Here is an 18,036-nt window from a genome sequence, read left to right on the forward strand (position 1 = left end):
ATCAAAACAATACAGTGGTGCCTCGCAAGACGAAATTAATCCGTTCCACGAGTCTCTTCGTCTAGCGGTTTTTTCGTCTTGCGAAGCAAGCCCATTGACGGCTTAGCGGATTAGCGCTATTAGCGGCTTATCGGCTTTTAGCGGCTTATCGGCTTAGCGGATCAGCTGATAAGCGGCTTAGCAGCTTAGAAAAGGGGGGGAAGGGGGAAAAAACCGCAGGAACTCGCAAGACATTTTCGTCTTGCGAAGCAAGCCCATAGGGAAATTCGTTTTGCGAAGCGCCTCCAAAACGGAAAACCCTTTCGTCTAGTGGGTTTTCCGTCTTAGGAGGCGTTCATCTTGCGGGGCACCACTGTAGATGAATCCCCTTCCTATTAAACTGAAATATACAAAAACTCCCCCTGACAAAGCCAAAGGAAACACCAGCAAAAATTTATTTTAAAAAACCCCTTCTACACTGTTTTCAGAAGCTGTTCTTAATAATTCATCCTGATTTGTTGAAGGGCGGGATATAAATATTCAAAGAAATACAAATATTAAAGTTCTGGATTTAGTGACTTCGGAAGAAAGTTCTCTTAACTGTGGAGCATCTACCAAACACATCCTTACTTGGTAATAATTGCTTTTTGTGAATCATTGGGATAGCAGTGAGATATTAAAAAGGTGATGTCTTCTAACATACGAGCCAGTTGAGTCTCATTTGGCCCAAGTTTCATTTCATTTGCTGGCTATTCATTTTGTGTGTGTGTAAAATGTAAATTTATTTTATCTCAAAAATAAATTATTAGCTCATGGGGAGGGGGAATGAAAGCATGCTGGTCTGTTTTGGGGATGCAGACCAATTTTTACCTAATTAGTAATTGTTTTGCTGTATCCCTTATTCTTATTTGTGAGGTAAGCTCTGTATATCTTTATATGCCTGTTGCCTACCCCCCAAAAAAACCCCGTCCTCATATGTTCTGCTTCTGACGCCCAATTTTTCCACCAAAAATTAGAGCACAGAGAATATGTATAAGGCCATCTTGTGATGAATGGGATGGATTGTGCCTGCTGCTCAACCCTGTGCAGATGAGCACTGCCTCAGGCGGTTTATAAACATGGGCGTAACCAGGCCTTTTTTTTCAGCTGGAACTCGCCAGAACTCAGTTCTGGCACCTCTCAGGTGGGTGCCATTGAACAAGAGTTCCAGCACCCCTTTTTCTAGAAACGTATGAATGGGAGTAATCGTATTGAATTCTGTGACTTGAAAATAGCTATGACTACACATGGCTCACTCATTTTGCAGGGGAGGTCAAGAAAGAAAGAAACCATTTGGAAACCATATGAAAGCAGACGGTGTCTTGTCCTCCCCCCTTCTTTCTCAGCTGTTGTAAGGGTTTCCACACTTCTTAAAAATCACTCAAATACCTTCAGAGATCCAAACCCAGTCCTTTCGGCAGCTGATGGATTGCAGCCCTTTATGCCATTTCAGGAGTGCCTCATAATTAATGCCAGTATTCCAAATTAGTGAGGAACTGATCACAAATCATGCTGGAGATGGAGATTCATCCATGGCAGGGACATACCGATCTGCCTTTCAAGTTGGCGGATATGGGTTTAAGTGACTCCGCGGGATGCAGTGAATTCCCCAGAACCACCTTGGGTGCATTTCCAGGAATTTTACCTCATACGTCCTGGCTTTCCCTGCCCAAACAGCTGCACTGCCCCGGAGTCCAGCGGAGCTCAACCATCATGAGTCATGACATCAGCTGGAAACCTACTTGAAAACATTTGAATTGGCATCAGTTGGTTTATGGGATGCACTTTTCAAAGTATTTAGATGTTCCCAAATCCTTTCAGTCAGAGTACACTTCCTGAACGTCTAATTGAATGGTAATTGACTTTGTGGATTATCCCAGTGCTCTTGAAAGTATGACCCAATCTCTCTGTGTAATGGTTATTTTTGTACTGTGTGTTTTTTTAAAAAAATAAATTAGAAGAAGCTTTGAATTAATAGAAAATGCTTTTATTTTCATCCCAGATCCGCAACAGCAGTCCAGAGAATTATGAACTTCCGTGAGCATAAGGCTCGATGGGACTATACTATAATATGTGGGAGGGCCTTACAATCTGATCTTGCTGCAGCAATGCATTAAAATGCTTAGGTTGATACCTATACCTTGGACAACACAGTTTTCCAGTGAATGTAAATCGGTGTGGCAGGAAGATATTTAGGATGAATTTTTTTTACATCAAGCCATTGTCTTAAAGACGTCCGTCTCTTAAGTCATGACACACTTAAGTCACAGGGCCCAAGTTAGAGCATATGGCTTCTGAATTATCCCCTTAATATTCATGGAATATTTTAATGAGGCAGATAAAAAGCTAAATTAAGCCTGGCACAGTGAATTCATTACTGATTAGCTTTCTGGATCAAGTATCCTCAAAAGATTCTGAGTCAAAGAAACAATGATTCAGGCCTCTGCATCTATAACTAAGACATACGAAACAGATGTTTTTACCTGGTGGCACTTTTGTCCTCGTTTCACAGTCAAAGAAAGGAAATAATCCATGAATGACCCTAGTAATGACCTTTAAAGCCCTAAACAGCCTCAGTCCAGTATTCCTGAAGGAGCATCTCCACCCCCAACATTCAGCCCGGACACTGAGATCCAGCGCTGATGGCCTTCTGGCAGTTCCCTCACTCTGAGAAGCGAAGTTACAGGGAACCAGGCAGAGGGCCTTCTCAGTAGTGGCACCCGCCCTGTGGAACGCCCTCCCACCAGATGTCAAGGAAATAAACAACTATCTGACTTTCAGAATACATTTGAAGGCAGCCCTGTTTTAGGGAAGCTTTTAATATCTGAAGAACTATTGTATTTTAATATTTTGTTGGAAGCCGCCCAGAGTGGCTATATATAATAGACAAACAGTAGGAAAAGAGAAATCTTACAAAGATTTTATTGATCATTGATTTTATATCCTGCCCTTCCTCCGCAAGAAGCCCAGGGCGGCAAACGGATACACAATTTAGGGAAGGGGGAGGGAAGCATTCTAAAGCATTGTAAAAGCAATTACAATTAAAAGCCTCTCATTACAGTTAAAAATATTCTTCCATTCTGTGATCTTGGGGCTGCCAGGAGCAGCATTCCTCAGCCACCAAATGTCTGGGTGAACAGGAATGTTTTCAGATTCCTCCTGAAAGTTAATAATGGGTAGAGACCGGCACACCTCACTAATACTGGCTTAGTCTGAGAAATAGCGGTTTATGAGAAATTATAATCAAAATAATGGATAGAAAGCATCACCTTCTGCTTTGTGCTGCCTGATTTTATGTGCATGCTTTGTGTCACTGGCCGTCACACCCTGGGAGAAAAAGGTTGCCCTCAGGAAGCACCATAGCTCAGTGACTGAGTACGGTACATGCTCTGTATGTAAAGGGGACCCAGAGAGCTGCTGTCCAACTGACTAGACTAGACTGAGAAAGATGGATCAATAGTCTGAGCAGATATGAGGCAATTTCCTATACACCTAAATCCTGGGACACCTTCCTTTATGCTTTCGGTTAGGACAGGCATAGGCAAACTCCGGCCCGCCAGATGTTTTGGGACTACAACTCCCATCATCCCTAGCTAACAGGACCAGTGGTCAGGGATGATGGGAATTGTAGTTCCAAATCATCTGGGTTAGGACTCTGCAGTTTTGATTGACTGATGTGTGAATCCTGAATCATTTGCTGTCTCTAGCACCTTCCCAAAATATACCAAATATTCCCCTTCACCACTGTCACTGATCTGCCAAGCTCTGTGTGTCACTATAAATGCTCAGTTTTCTAGGTGACCTCGTAGTTGGTTCATACTGACTTTAGGCCTCTTCTGACCAGCGAAGGATTGAGAGACTAGCCAAAGGAGTCAGCAACCTAGAAACAGCCTAGGTATTCCTCCTCACTTCTGGGTTCCAGTAAGAAGTGGCGGGGTTGCATGATTATCTAGCAACATCACAAATTATTTTTTTCCTCCAAACGATCCCGCTGTTTTCTATGATACACCTCAAGTTGGTTGCAGGAGAATCTGTCTGGGTAGTAGAGAGAAAGCAGGAAATCTCTAATTGTTACAACTGTGGGTTAAATATGGACCAGCTGTTTCTGTTGTTGGCTTAGGTGAGTCATGAGAGCCAGAATAAAGATAGGCTTGACCATTTATATAATAAAAATAATGGGAATTTCATTCTTATTATTATTCTGTAGATTTTAGACTTTGGCTTAGCCCGGCAAACGGATGATGAAATGACAGGTTATGTAGCAACACGGTGGTACAGAGCCCCGGAAATCATGTTGAATTGGATGCACTATAATCAAACAGGTAAGATGGAGGGGGGCGGGAATCTCCTTGTGTTGTGCTATGAACTGTGTACCTTAAGGGCTTGGATGGGAATACGTTTGTCATGCAGATTCTCCCCAACTCGGCAAGAAAGCCCCTTCTGATTGGTTGTTTTGTGTTTTGGCAGTTGACATTTGGTCAGTTGGATGCATCATGGCAGAACTGCTAAAAGGGAAGGCCCTTTTCCCTGGAAACGACTGTATCCTTACCCCTACAAGTGCAAATATACTCTGGGTCTCGCACTGCTGGTGCCACGGATACGCTTTTAAAGCACTGTTAGCCGTTTAACAAAAAATAATAATAATAAATGGTACAACAAACATATTAGTAATCATTAAAGTGACTGGTTTTTTCCTCCACAGCTGGACGCGATAATGGTCATAAAGAGTAACAAACGTTGTGTCCTTAAGCCACAGTAGGCTGCCTAAAATCTTTGCTTTTCTACGCTTCATTTAAATAATGACCCAGATACAAAAACAGCTTGAAAAGGACAGTGGTTGCTGGGCTGGAGAACAGAGATGCTGAAAAGATTCATAGTTCCCTTGGAAAACACAGGGTATCGGCCCAGAATGGCTGGGGAAAATAATATAATACAATAAATTATTATCCCTCTCTAATTTAGCAGCACCCAGGACTATCTGAAGACGATCTGTTCTTTTCCCGTTTTGGAGCATATTGAAAGCAACCCGTTTGGGGATTTCAACACTGGTACCAACCAACATGGGTGGGGTGATGCATCCCAGGTGCCGAGTTCACTTTTGAATAAAGATTCCATAGGCTTACATCTTCTGTCCATCGTTGTTTGATGACTCATGTTGGAAGCATCACTTCCAGCAAGGTAACCATAGGAACTGGCCAGGCAGGTACCTTTATAAGGAGATGGATTTGCAAACAACAAGACCCTGGGGAAACCTTCCCCACTGCAGTTATTAATGGCACTGTTAGAGACTGAGTGATACAAGAGATGATGGCTTTGGTCCCAAAGACCATGGGTGGATAAGGGCTCTCCTTATTCATTTGTGAAGAGGAAAGGGACAGTATGTACTCACTCTAAACAAGGGCTTTGCCTTTCAAAGCCAACACTAGGAACTGTGCACACTCCTAGTGCTTGGACTACTGTCATAATAAACCACGCTCTGTAGGCTTAGAAGTGTGAAGGCTTTCAGCTTTGGCGGAATGGATAGTTGGGTGATTCCTTTTTTCTTCTAGAGCAGCCTTTCTCAACCTGTGAGTCCCCAGATGTTGTTGAAGTGCAAATCCCATCACCCCTAGCTAGCAAGGTCAGAGCTCAGGGATGATGGGAGTTGTAGTCCAACAACATCTGGGGACCCACAGGTTGAGAACCGCTGTTCTAGAGAGTTGCTAATATATATAACACACACACACAGAGAGAGAGAGAGAGAGAGAGAGAGAGAGAGAGAGAGTTGTACCTTGGAAGTCGAACGGAATCTGTTCCGGAAATCCGTTTGACTGCCAAAACATTCGAAAACCAAATCCTGGCTTCTGATAGGCTGCAGGAAGCTTCTGCAGCCAATCAGAAGTTGCAAAAGCCCTGTCAGACATTCGGGTTCCAAAGAATGTTCAGAAACCGGAACAATCACTTCCAGCTTTGTAGCATTCGGGAGTCAAAATGTCCGAGTTCCAGGGTGTTTGGGAGCCAAGGTACAACTGTATGGGTAGGCTGTGATATATGTTGATATACCCATACAATGACAAGCTTTGTTCGGTATTTGGTGATGGATCACACTCTCATAACAACCAAATCTGAGATTTCTACTAAACTCTCTTATCATTTCCTAAAACGACCAATGGATCATTCAGCTAATATAGCCGAGGACTTAAAGACATATACTGTATAACGCTGTTTCAGTTTCCATTGTCTGGTGAAGAATAAGATTGCACTGTGTCTGCAAAGAGCTTTATGGCATAAGGAAAGTCTACTTCTCTAAACTTTCACCGTTAGATAACGGAGTAGATTAAGCAGAGGTTGGGCACAGGTTTGGCAATTTATGTAAGCAAGTGGCTCATCTGCTATTTCCTCACGTTTCCTGTAGCTTTCTTAAATTTGTACAGATATTGACCAGCTGAAACGAATAATGGAAGTGGTTGGTACACCCAGTTCTGAACTTCTCAAGAAAATCTCATCAGAACATGTAAGTGCAATGTTTCACCAGAAATAATCATTGAGATCTATTTGCTGTCTCATGTTGGTTTCCTGAGTTGTTCAGGAACAAAATGTTTTCAATTTACGAAGCATTTTAAAGCAATTAATGGTAGTCATGTGTAAGCAGTGAATTTTAGAATGTTAAAAGATGCTAGGTGTTTTTAATACAATCCTATTGTGGGTTTGGGACGCGGGTGGCGCTGTGGGTTAAACCACAGAGCCTAGGACTTGCCGATAAGAAGGTCGGCGGTTCGAATCCCTGCGACGAGGTGAGCTCCCGCTGCTTGGTCCCTGTTCCTGCCAACCTAGCAGTTCGAAAGCACGTCAAAGTGCAAGTAGATAAATAGGTACCGCTCCGGTGGGAAGGTAAACGGCGTTTCCGTGTGCTGCTCTGGTTCGCCAGAAGCGGCTTAGTCATGCTGGCCACATGACCCAGAAGCTGTCTGCAGACAAACGCTGGCTCCCTTAGCCAATAAAGCAAGATGAGCACCGCAACCCCAGAGTCGGTCACGACTGGACCTAATGGTCAGGGGTCTTCTTTACCTTTTATTGTGGGTTTGTGAAGAAAAGGAGAACCACAGCATTTGGTTTGTAGGCAACGTAATCTAAGCAACCTATGAAAGACAAGAAAATGGGGAAGCCATAGCAAACACATAATATAGATGTCATTTTCTAAGCATGGTTAGAATGTTTACATGGTTGCTTATTCCAGGGGGGTACCTAGATTAGGGGCAAAAAAACAGGGAGAAAAGCATATTTTTAAGAACTAAAAATATTATCATGGCATAATATTTTGTGGACTTGAACCCATGACATTGCATTCAGTAGGCAGATTTCATACAGTGTAAACCATTGAAAAATGCAGTCACTGGAGATAATACTTTCTTGCTATGCTGTGTTAATTTAACACCCGTAGTGGGAAAGAAGCACACAGTCCTGATGAAGTCCAATTTGAGTAAGACTGAATTTTTTAGCTGTAGATTATTTTAGTAATTTATGTCACTACTGTAGAAGACACTGGTTTGCAATGTCACACTAAGCCAAACCATGGTTTAGTTAGTGCAACCACATGCAGGCTCCCACAAGAGATCATGGTCGCATTGTCACAGGCATTTTTGCTGTTGACACCATGCATTGAGCTAAACTATGGCTGAAACCTGGATTCATCATTTAGTGCCTTCCAGTTGTAACCAAGGTTTGACTTAATGTGACATGCAAACCAAGCCGCTAAGTAATGGTTTATCACTGTCTGGTCTATGTGTTTTTAGTGTGAATCCTGGGGAACGTGTGCTATTTAATATACCATATTTTTCGCTCTATAAGACGCACCAGACCACAGGAGGAAAACAATAAAAAAAATATTCTGAATCTCAGAAGCCAGAACAGCAAGAGGGATCACTGCGCAGTGAAAGCAGCAATCCCTCTTGCTGTTCTGGCTTCTGGGATAGCTGTGCAGCCTGCATTTGCTCCATAAGACTCACACACATTTCCCCTTACTTTTTAGGAGGGGAAAAGTGAGTTTTATAGAGCAAAAAATACGGTACTCTGTTTTGACACAGAACACAGCGGGGGTGGGGGTTGAATTCACTCTCCTTCCCCCACTACTGCTCCCTGGGTGATTGCTCAAACGATACTTTTGGATGATTCTCATCCCACTCCATGCATCTACAAAGTTGAATCTATTTAATACACAGCAACTGGAAATGGCCTCTTTAAAATATTCAGCAGAATTACAAGAGGACACACGAGAACAGTCTAAGTCAAATATGTCTCTGTGTTTAGTTAAAGACTTGCCGGTAGCATTTTTGGAATAAATGCCTGTTTTGCAAATTACACACTTAAATGCCATTAAACATATTGGGTGAGATTAAATGGATAATTGAAAGATTATAATAGTAGTGAGATTAAAGGGGGCAGTTGAGGGATTCATTATCTACCCATTTTGTGAACAAATAATGATGGCAAGCAATGAAAAGTATGGCTGTTAATTAGCTTGCCGTGATAGTGGCTTTATTATAAAAAGCATAAAAAACGTTAAGGAGAGAAATTAAAACTTGCAGGTACTTAGAAAAATGCCCAAGCCAATAACATGAGCGTATTGTTGTCTGCTTGCATGTTTTTAACTCAAATGTACCACATTAATTCTTGATGAAGAACTACCTGTCTTCAGGTTGAATCCTGACAAGACAGAAGTACGGTTTTGGGAAAACAGGGGGCGGGCGAGTGTGGGGAACTCCCTGGTCCTGGATGGGGTAACTGTACCCCTGAAGGACCAGGTGCGCAGCCTGGGAGTCATTTTGGACACACAACTGTCCAGGGAGGTGCAGGTCAATTCTGTGTCCAGGGCGGCTGTCTACCAGCTCCATTTGGTACACGGGCTAAGACCCTACCTGCCCACAGACTGTCTCGCCAGAGTGGTGCATGCTCTAGTTATGTCCCCTTGGACCACTGCAATGCAATCTACGTGGGGCTACCTTTGACGGTGACCCGGAAACTACAACTAATCCAGAATGTGGCAGCTAGACTGGTGACTGGGAGTAGCCGCCGAGACCATATACCACCGGTCCTGAAAGACCTTCTTTGGCTCCCAGTACGTTTCCGAGCACAATTCAAAGTGTTGGCGCTGACCTTTAAAACCCTAAACGGCCTCGGCTCAGTATACCTGAAGGAGTGTCTCCACCACCATCATTCTGCCCAGACACTGAAGTCTAGCTCTGAGGGCCTTCTGGCGGTTCCCTCACTCTGAGAAGCGAAGTTACAGGGAACCAGGCAGAGGGCCTTCTCGGTAGTGGCACCCGCCCTGTGGAACACCCTCCCATCAGATGTCCAGGAAATACACAACTATCTGGCTTTTAGAAGACATCTGAAAGCAGCCCTGTTTAGAGAAGCTTTTAATATTTGATCTTTTATCGTGTTTTTAATATTCTGTTGGGAGCCGCCCAGATTTCCCTATTCCTCGATAGGGAATTACAAAAGTTATTACTTTAGGTTTTCTGTTCTTCCTGTTTCTCTGTTGTACTCTGAGCTGCTCTTGGTTGCTTGGCCATATCCTTCCCCAATCATAGCAGTCTCTGACCATTTCCTGAGGTGTTTCTGGTGATGTTCCCAGAATGCCAGTTATAAGTGTTCTGGGTTCTGAAGAAGGGTGCATGTGGAGACTTGCAAGCAAGTTAGTCAAACACTTAAGGTAAAGGGATCCCTGACCGTTAAGTCCAGTCGCGGACAACTCTGGGGTCACAACGCTCATCTCACTTTACTAGCTGAGGGAGCCGGCGTTTGTCCGCAGACAGTTTTTCCGGGTTGTGTGGCCAGCATGACTAAGCCACTTCTGGCAAACCAGAGCAGCGCACGGAAACACCGTTTACCTTCCCGCAGGAGCGGTACCTATTTACCGTATCTATTTGCATTTTGATGTGCTTTCAAAGTGCTAGGTGGGCAGAGGCTGAGACCGAGCAACGGGAGCTCACCCCGTCGCCAGGATTCGAACCGCAAGCCCTAGGCTCTGCGGTTTAGACCACAGTGCCACCCACGTCAAACACTTGCTGTGTAGTAAATCCCAAAGTCCTATTAAAAGGCAAACTCTCTTTTCAAATGCACCTAACGAATGTAGTTATTTGCTTTTAATGAAAGCAGCTTCAGGAGGCTCTAATTTTCAGCTCATGAGAGTGGCATGGGTGTGGTAATGACCGACCTGAATGATTTTTCATATGAAAAACAGAAGTGAGCAGGAAAACATGGAATAGACAATAATGAATATAATTGGCCAAAAAATACAGTTTAGGTTTCAAAGTGTGTATGAGCAAGAATGTCACTTCTGCCCTTTTTATTGCTGTGACAGTACATTTTGACATTTTTGATGCCTGTTAAAGCGATGATGACTGTGTGATTCATATGGTTGCCACTGGGAATAGAGGATGTGACACCTCTTTGCTGATCTCTGCTTTTCTAGTTCACCTTATAGACCTGTGGAGATTCTGCAGTCATGTATTTAACAAGGTGGTTTTTTTTATAGTCCTTGAGGGTCACTCAGGGCAGTCCCTCAGGTACACTGCTGAGTCCAGACTTCACTCAAAATACCTGCCGTGTCCACCTGCTGTCTTATAGAAAGTATTAGGACTATCCCTTTATATTTGTGCATTTACATTAGGTATGTGGGCTCAGGTGTGTTTAGCTTTGGAATCCACCCAGGCCAGAACACAGACAGTTAGAACTTCAGAATATATGTGAGAACGCAAACATACATGTAATTAAGGTAACATTCAAAACAAGTAGTCATTATAGGCAGAGTTCTAATTTCCTAACTCACTAGCTTAAGTTTCATAACAGGGGTCTGATACTTCGACATATACTTTCATTATCTCTCTCATCTTATTCCCCTCCCCCCCCACACCCAGATACACTATCATTTCTCAGCAACACTACAAGTTACCCCCTAATATCAACCATCCTTCCACTTAATTCTTCTGTCACAGGGTTAAACCAGGGCTTCAATAGCATCTGATTTACACCCATGTTTAGCAGAGGTGAGATGGATGAAGAGAGCTAACAAAAAAAAGTGGTTTGCCTCTCATCTTCGAGTTGCAATTTTAACTCTCTATCTTACAGATTGATATCTATAAACCTTGCAAATATTCAGGGATGGCTGGTTGTGTTGAAATGCCATTATTTTTTATGCCTAGGCACCAAAGGAGTTGTGTGTATTGATTCCCCAAGGGTGAATATATATATATATATATATTACCAAAAACCTAAATACATGCATCCACCTTCCTTTATTGCAGGCCAGAAAGTACATAGAATCTCTACCACACATGCCTCAACAGGATCTGAAAGCAGTATTTCGTGGAGCCAACCCATTAGGTATGAACCTGGAGGTTTTAGTATTTATTGTTCTTGTTTTGCAAAGGTACAGTCCGCTCAGGTAGAAAATGTATGGTGTTGTCAATTTTCCAAACGTCTTCAGTCTCGTATAAGGGTGGAGAACCTCAACCCAAGAGGCTCTCTCTTAACTAGCCACCGTGTCTCTTCTAAGCCATGCTCTGCCCTGCATCCTTCATGAGAGCTTTTGCCTGGCTAGAATGTGAATGTGATAATACCTTTTGCTTACCAGAATGGTAACACCTGAGTTTTGTATGGCTGAAATGTAGCCTGCTGTACAAAGGTAATACATGCCTCCATTGTTCTGTCCCCTTTTGCCTCTCGCCTCACCTGCCTCTGGAAGCTTCTCCATGAAGGATCCTTGGACCGTATCCCTAGTCTAATACAGTGGACACTCGGGTTGTGAATGTGATCCATGCGGGATGCACATTCTCAACCCACAGCGCTCGCACCCCAAGTCTGTGCACGCGTGGGTTGCGATTCAGCGCGTCTGCGCATGTGCGACTGCCGAAACCCGGAACCCATTCCAGTACTTCTGGGTTTCGGCAGTCCGCAACCCGAAAAAACTCAACCTGAAGCGGACGCAACATGAGGTATGACTACTAGGACTAGCAACAGAAGTACTGCACAAGGCACTGAATAATTCTTTTTTTAAAAATGAATTTTCCATCCAATGCCTGCCTTTTTAACACAACATCACAGCCTTTCTGTGGTTGTCCGGAAGCTTAACTGCATGTAACTACCTAAAAATGCATTTTCAGGAACTGTAAGTTAGCTTGTAAGCAACTACTATGTATCTCCTGGTTATCTGACTCTATCCTTCTGCTTGTTACCAGAATGGCAGTATATATATCATCAGTCTATGGTTCAATATTTATTGTTTTTTGTTTGCCTAAAGGCCTTGTAGACTGGACTGGGTTAGCAAATCTTTCCCCCCTCCTCCTTCCCTAGCCCCTCTCTTTTTCAACATACACCAGCACAAAAGCCCTGGATGGTGAATGTGTGTGTACTTACTAAAGTAGTAAGTTGTACTATATATTCCACCCCCTCCTTGAGGATCTCCACCCTCTTGCCCAACACTCTTCCTTGCCTTTACAGCACTTTCACAGATCAGCAGTTGCGAAGGGAACAGAATTGATCCTGCGGGACTTAAATGCAGCCTTGGTTTGGGGATCAGATTGTGTATTGCATAAGCTGTCGGTCTGACTTCCTGCTTTTCAGCCGAAACGTTGCCCAAGGTTACCCGTGGATCTCTTAATTCAAAGTCTAAGGTCTCCCTGTTTACCCTTAGCACATAGCAGTCTGGTTCAAGGCTCTCTCAAACCCTGTAGCATTCAGAATTGCTAAGCTAATGGCAACCAGATGTCACAAGCCACCTGAGATTACCACAGCAAATAAGGTGCTTGCCACTAGACAGCACTTAATATTGGCTGTGATCATGCTAGTTAATTAGTAATTAATAAGCTGTGAGCATGCTGGTAATTAAACGATGTTTTATACATTTTGTATGTAGAAACTTAACTCAGCTAAGCATCAATTATCTAGCATGCCTGTGTAAATATATTGTTATTTTCTTTCTTTAAAATATACACAAACAGGGATCTGTTATTTCCTTTTCATCATGGTTCATCTGTAATTTCATGCTTGACTGTTTACATTTTGTGCCTGGGAACTGATTCCCAGATACAAAATGCTTTGTGCAAAGTGGTACCAAATAAACATGTTTATAATGCTATATTTTCCTTTGGTTAATTTTTTTAAAATAAATATTTTGCAACCTTGAGATTAGGTTGTGGAAGGCATGCAGCATTTTACTCAAGATATTTCAGTTTTCCTGATGATGGTGGTAAAGTGAATTTTGGATTTTATTTTCTTTTAATCCTAGCTGTAGATCTTCTTGAGAAAATGCTTATACTGGATAGCGATAAAAGAATAACAGCATCAGAAGCCCTTGCGCATCCTTACTTTGTACAATATCACGATCCTGATGATGAACCTGAGGCAGAACTGTATGATGAATCAATAGAGAATAAAGAACGGATTATAGATGAATGGAAAGGTAAAGAGGTCTGTCATTCTGCAGTTGACATGCAGAGCAACCCCCACCCCAAATTCTAGAAGACCAAAGAAAATTGGGTTTTTAGACAGTTTCTACAGAACTCTTTGATTCCATTTTTAGGACTGCATGAGGAAATGAAATTTCTTTGCCTGGTTTTGCTCAATTATCAGTAACTTGAGGGGATTTCTATTTTTTTGTTTATTTTGGTTAAGCTTTATTTTGAATTCTAAAGAAGGAAAAGCCATTTGTTCAGAACTTGCAAACATTCGGTAGGAACTGGCCCCGGCATGTACATTGTGAACTATGGGACCTGTAGCTTCTTGCTAGAATTAATTCAGATGTTTAACATGTTAACAGCATCTTAAGATATATAGTCTCATTTCTGCTCAAGGCTAAAGTGACAAAGAATATCCCTTGCTAGCAAAACATGTTGCCTGTGACATTATTTAAAGAGAGTAAGGCTTTCAATGGCACCTTGAAGTTTTAAATAATGCCACTGGCAACAATCTTTTTGCTAGCAAGGGATATTGTTTCAGGTTTAAGAAATGAATGAAGACGGGCACCTGAAAATTACATAAACACGCAACTCGCTTTGTGCAAAATATCCTATGGCTTGGATCCTATGCTAACAGCATTCAGAAGCCTCTCTGAAGGGTTGAAAGAACCCCTCAACAATGTGGGATGGCGAGTCAGAAAATGGAGGGCAGGATTTATTGTCTGAAATTTGACATGAGCCCTAATACAACATTCAAGTTCACAGAAGCTTCCTGTTCCACCTTTGTTCCTTTCTGATGAGCCTTCCACACCCTATCTCCAGAGAGAATTTTCAGGGGATGCAGTAAATTTTCTTTCCATGAACTTCCACCTTATGTTCGGGTTCTAGCCTGTGTTCTTTTATTGTGTTGCGTGCTCAACACATAGGGCATCACCTTCAACTCCCCCAGTGTTTCCCAAACTTGGGTCTCCAGCTGCTTTTGGACTACAGTTCCCATCATCCTTGACCACTGGTCTTACCAGCTAGGGATGATAGGAGTTGTAGTCCAAAAACAGCTGGTGACCCAAGTCTGGGAAACACTGATACACACACATTCCAATTTGATTTTTCCTCTTTTGACTGCTGTCAAGAGACAATTCCACCTGCACTCTAGTTAGGTGCAGGGATCTGAACGTCGACCTGCTGCTTGTTACCACTGTATTCAGACACTTTCTTCTTACTTGGTTGAGTTTAAACACTTGCACCCTTTCATTTAGCAGCCTCAACTTATGCATGTTTATTTGGAAGCGAGTCCCACTGAGTTCAATACTGCTTGCTCCCAAGTAAGTGTGCATAACAAATCTCTCAATGTACCCTGTGGCCCAATTAAAACAATTTTAAGTTAAAGCACACATGTGTGCTATGGAAATACTTTAGCTGAGAGAGTTTTGTGGTGTATTTTCCACAACTTGTTGGTGATGGTGGTCCTTATTCACCAATCTGGGATAAGATAGCCTGCCCAGTTGTATAGCTAGGGAGTCCACCTTCTGCTAGACCAGACTTCCTCAACCTCGGCCCTCCAGGTGTTTCAAGACTACAATTCCCATCATCCCTGACCACTGGTGCTTCTAGCTAGGGATCATGGGAGTTGCTGGCCAAAAACATCTGGAGGGCCGAAGTTGAGGAAGCCTGTGCTAGACCTTACAAAATAACCTCATTCCCAAAACCTTGTAACAAATTACCATTCACTGGGTGGGGGTGGAGGGTGGGAATGTGTATTCACACAGTAAGAAAAAAGTTCTTTGTTACATACTAATCCCCCCCCCTGGCTATCAACATTTATTTCTGTAAAATGCAGTAACCTCCCTTTCTTTAAATAACAGACAACCCTTGGTTTAAAGAGGCAGAGGACACAGTTGTATTTTCCCCACCACCACGTGAAATGTTGAGACAAGCAGGTTTTATTATTATTCGCATGCACTTCACCCAAAGACGGGTATTATATAAGGAATGTTTCAGTGAAATGCCTTCTAGCAAAACTCAGAAAGAAAAGCAGAAGTGAAATCCTTACATACACTGGGCTTTCGATTTTAGAAAGATACGTTGTTTTCCCAGAGATTGTTGCTGTGATGTGGCCAGCCATCATTAATCATAACACTTTTTGATTCTATCTCTCTTAAGTTTCGATTTTAAAAATGTCTGTTTTATTTTCATAAAAGCTTTTGCTCCATGTTTTAGAGGTTTTGTACTGTATTTTGTACTGTATTAGAGGTTTTGTACTGTATTGTACCCGCGGGGATGCGGGTGGCGCTGTGGGTTAAACCACAGAGCTTAGGACTTGCCGATCAGAAGGTCGGCAGTTCGAATCCCCGCAAAGGGGTGAGCTCCCGTTGCTCAGTCCCTGCTCCTGCCAACCTAGCAGTTCAAAAGCACGTCAAAGTGCAAGTAGATAAATAGGTACCACTCTGGCGGGAAGGCATTTCCATACGCTGCTCTGGTTTGCCAGAAGTGGCTTAGTCATGCTGGCCACATGACCCGGAAGCTGTACGCCGGCTCCCTCTGCCAGTAAAGCAAGATGAGCGCCGCAACCCCAGAGTCGGCCATGGCTGGACCTAATGGTCAGGGGTCCCTTTACTGTATTCCACCATAACCCATCTTAAAGTTGTAGAAGCAATGTTTTGAAATTAAAAGAGTTTCAAACTATGTTAGCATTAATTCTCATCAGCATCCAGATGCTAAGATTTCCCCCTAGAGCTGCCTTATCCAGTTGTTTCAGAAGAGCTGAGTGGGCTTTTAATTTAATTTGTATGTATAATAATGTCACTAACATAAGATCTACTGATCTTAACACCTAAGTGGGTGAGGGGGAAAGGAGATGGTTGCTCAGTTTTGTGGGGTGGGGCTTCATTATTTAGGACTTTAAACACTACTGCAACTACTTTGATTTTGACCCAGAAACAGTTGTTGTTCTTTTAATACTACATCTCATCTCCATCACCTCCACCATGTCTGAGTGTGAGAGAGACCATTTTTCTATGCTCAACTGTTCTATTTTAATTTAAGCAGTGTCAGTCTGTGTGCAGGCAGAACGTTAAAGTTTTGCATCCATGAGATCATTCAAACCAAATAGCCAGACAGGGAGGTACTTTCATTCAAATTTAAGGAAAGTTTATGTAGTTGATATGTCCATGTTAATGTGGGGAAATTGTGTTATTTTGTATCCTGGGCAAACTAGTCGGATGACACTGTGTGTTCCTGATATGGACTGTGCATTCCAATTTTTTTATTTTAAAAAGCGAGACTAGTTCATTAGGAGTTAGGATCCTTACACAGGTGGGAAAATGTATTTAAATGGTCATTGGCAAGACATGCAGAAATCTGTCTACCGGAGCTGATTGTTTTCCTGCAGAGTTGGGTAATTCATCCTCAGTGCTAGAGAAAAATGTGTTTTTAAGGGTTTTATACCCATGGTTTGTTACAGTACAGTAGTCAGCACAGCCTATCCTTCAGTATATAGTTATTGGCACAGCAAATCTGAGGTTCAGGTTCTTGGTATATTAAATGTGTGTGTGTGTGTGTTGAGAAAGTGAACAGCCACAGACATTTCCTTGAATATGTGTGTTGCCTCTGCCTTCAGTGCCCTGATGCATATCTAAATTACTAATATTTAATATTCATGTTGCTTTTTCTCTCTCATTCAAGAACTTACATATGAAGAAGTGATCAGCTTCAAACCACCCGATTTAAAGATGGATAGCCTTGAAATTGAACAATAAATCCAGAACCTTATCTTTTTTTTTGCCATGCTGTACTATGAAGACTATTAAACGGATTGCATTGCAATTTAATTTCATATACCACAAGCGTAGATTTTACTATCCAAAGATCTTGGAAAAGCTATGGGAAAGCAGATAAATAGCGCTGAAGGAAAATGTATCCGGGGTGTGTTTTGCCTTGTACTACGAATGTAATAATTACAGAACATTAAGAACTGCTTCATTATGACAAATGATGCACTGAGGGTTTGTTTTTTTACAAAAAAACTGTGTCTTCTCTGCATGTCTCATTCTATTGGTTGTGATGCCAAAAACGGTGATTTTAATATTATTTTGAGGTTGTACAGTTAAAGCATGAATGTATGTTGAAACAAAAATAGAAGCCCATACAAGCAATTTATTATTTTTAAGAGTTACCTTAATTCTATGTTGTGTTATCTTTATTTTATTTTTTAATTTATAGATAGTGCCTTTAGGAGAAGGGGCCACTGTAGTAAGTTAGTCATAATAGATACCTGTAGTGGTTTTCATGACCATGCTAAGAGTTTCTGGAGTGATTGACCGACAGTTGGAAGTCAGTGAGTCAGATCATTGTTTTGTCATTAGAGTTTGCCGTCATTTTTCCTATAGTTGTAGAAAACTGCAGAGCACAGTTTTACTAGTGATCTAGCCCTGAAATGGTCCACTGTGTCAAGTTCTAATGAGTGGAATTTATCGCACACATTTGAGTTCTTTGAAGATCTAGCTCCCCACTAGAGCACTTTCTCTGTAATTTTGGAGTGCCTGTTCCTCCCCTCCCCTGTCAATAAACTGTTTTGAAAACAAAA

General features: G+C 42.2%; 1 protein-coding gene across 2 annotated transcripts in view; it reads left to right on the forward strand.

Annotated features, from left to right (window-relative positions):
* The window catches only part of MAPK11 (mitogen-activated protein kinase 11), a 56,971-nt gene extending 38,935 nt beyond the window's left edge, over nucleotides 1–18,036 (forward strand). For both annotated transcript variants that reach the window (XM_079994373.1, XM_079994372.1), the window contains exons 7-12: nucleotides 4,226–4,340; nucleotides 4,486–4,557; nucleotides 6,432–6,511; nucleotides 11,304–11,382; nucleotides 13,286–13,459; nucleotides 17,136–18,036. In XM_079994373.1, coding sequence (XP_079850499.1) covers nucleotides 4,226–4,340; nucleotides 4,486–4,557; nucleotides 6,432–6,511; nucleotides 11,304–11,382; nucleotides 13,286–13,459; nucleotides 17,136–17,209 — 594 coding nt within the window. In that variant the 3' untranslated portion in view covers nucleotides 17,210–18,036. The remainder of the gene's footprint in view (nucleotides 1–4,225; nucleotides 4,341–4,485; nucleotides 4,558–6,431; nucleotides 6,512–11,303; nucleotides 11,383–13,285; nucleotides 13,460–17,135) is intronic.

The sequence above is a fragment of the Podarcis cretensis genome, assembly GCF_951804945.1.
Source record: "Podarcis cretensis genome assembly, chromosome: 10".
Lineage (NCBI taxonomy): Eukaryota > Metazoa > Chordata > Lepidosauria > Squamata > Lacertidae > Podarcis > Podarcis cretensis.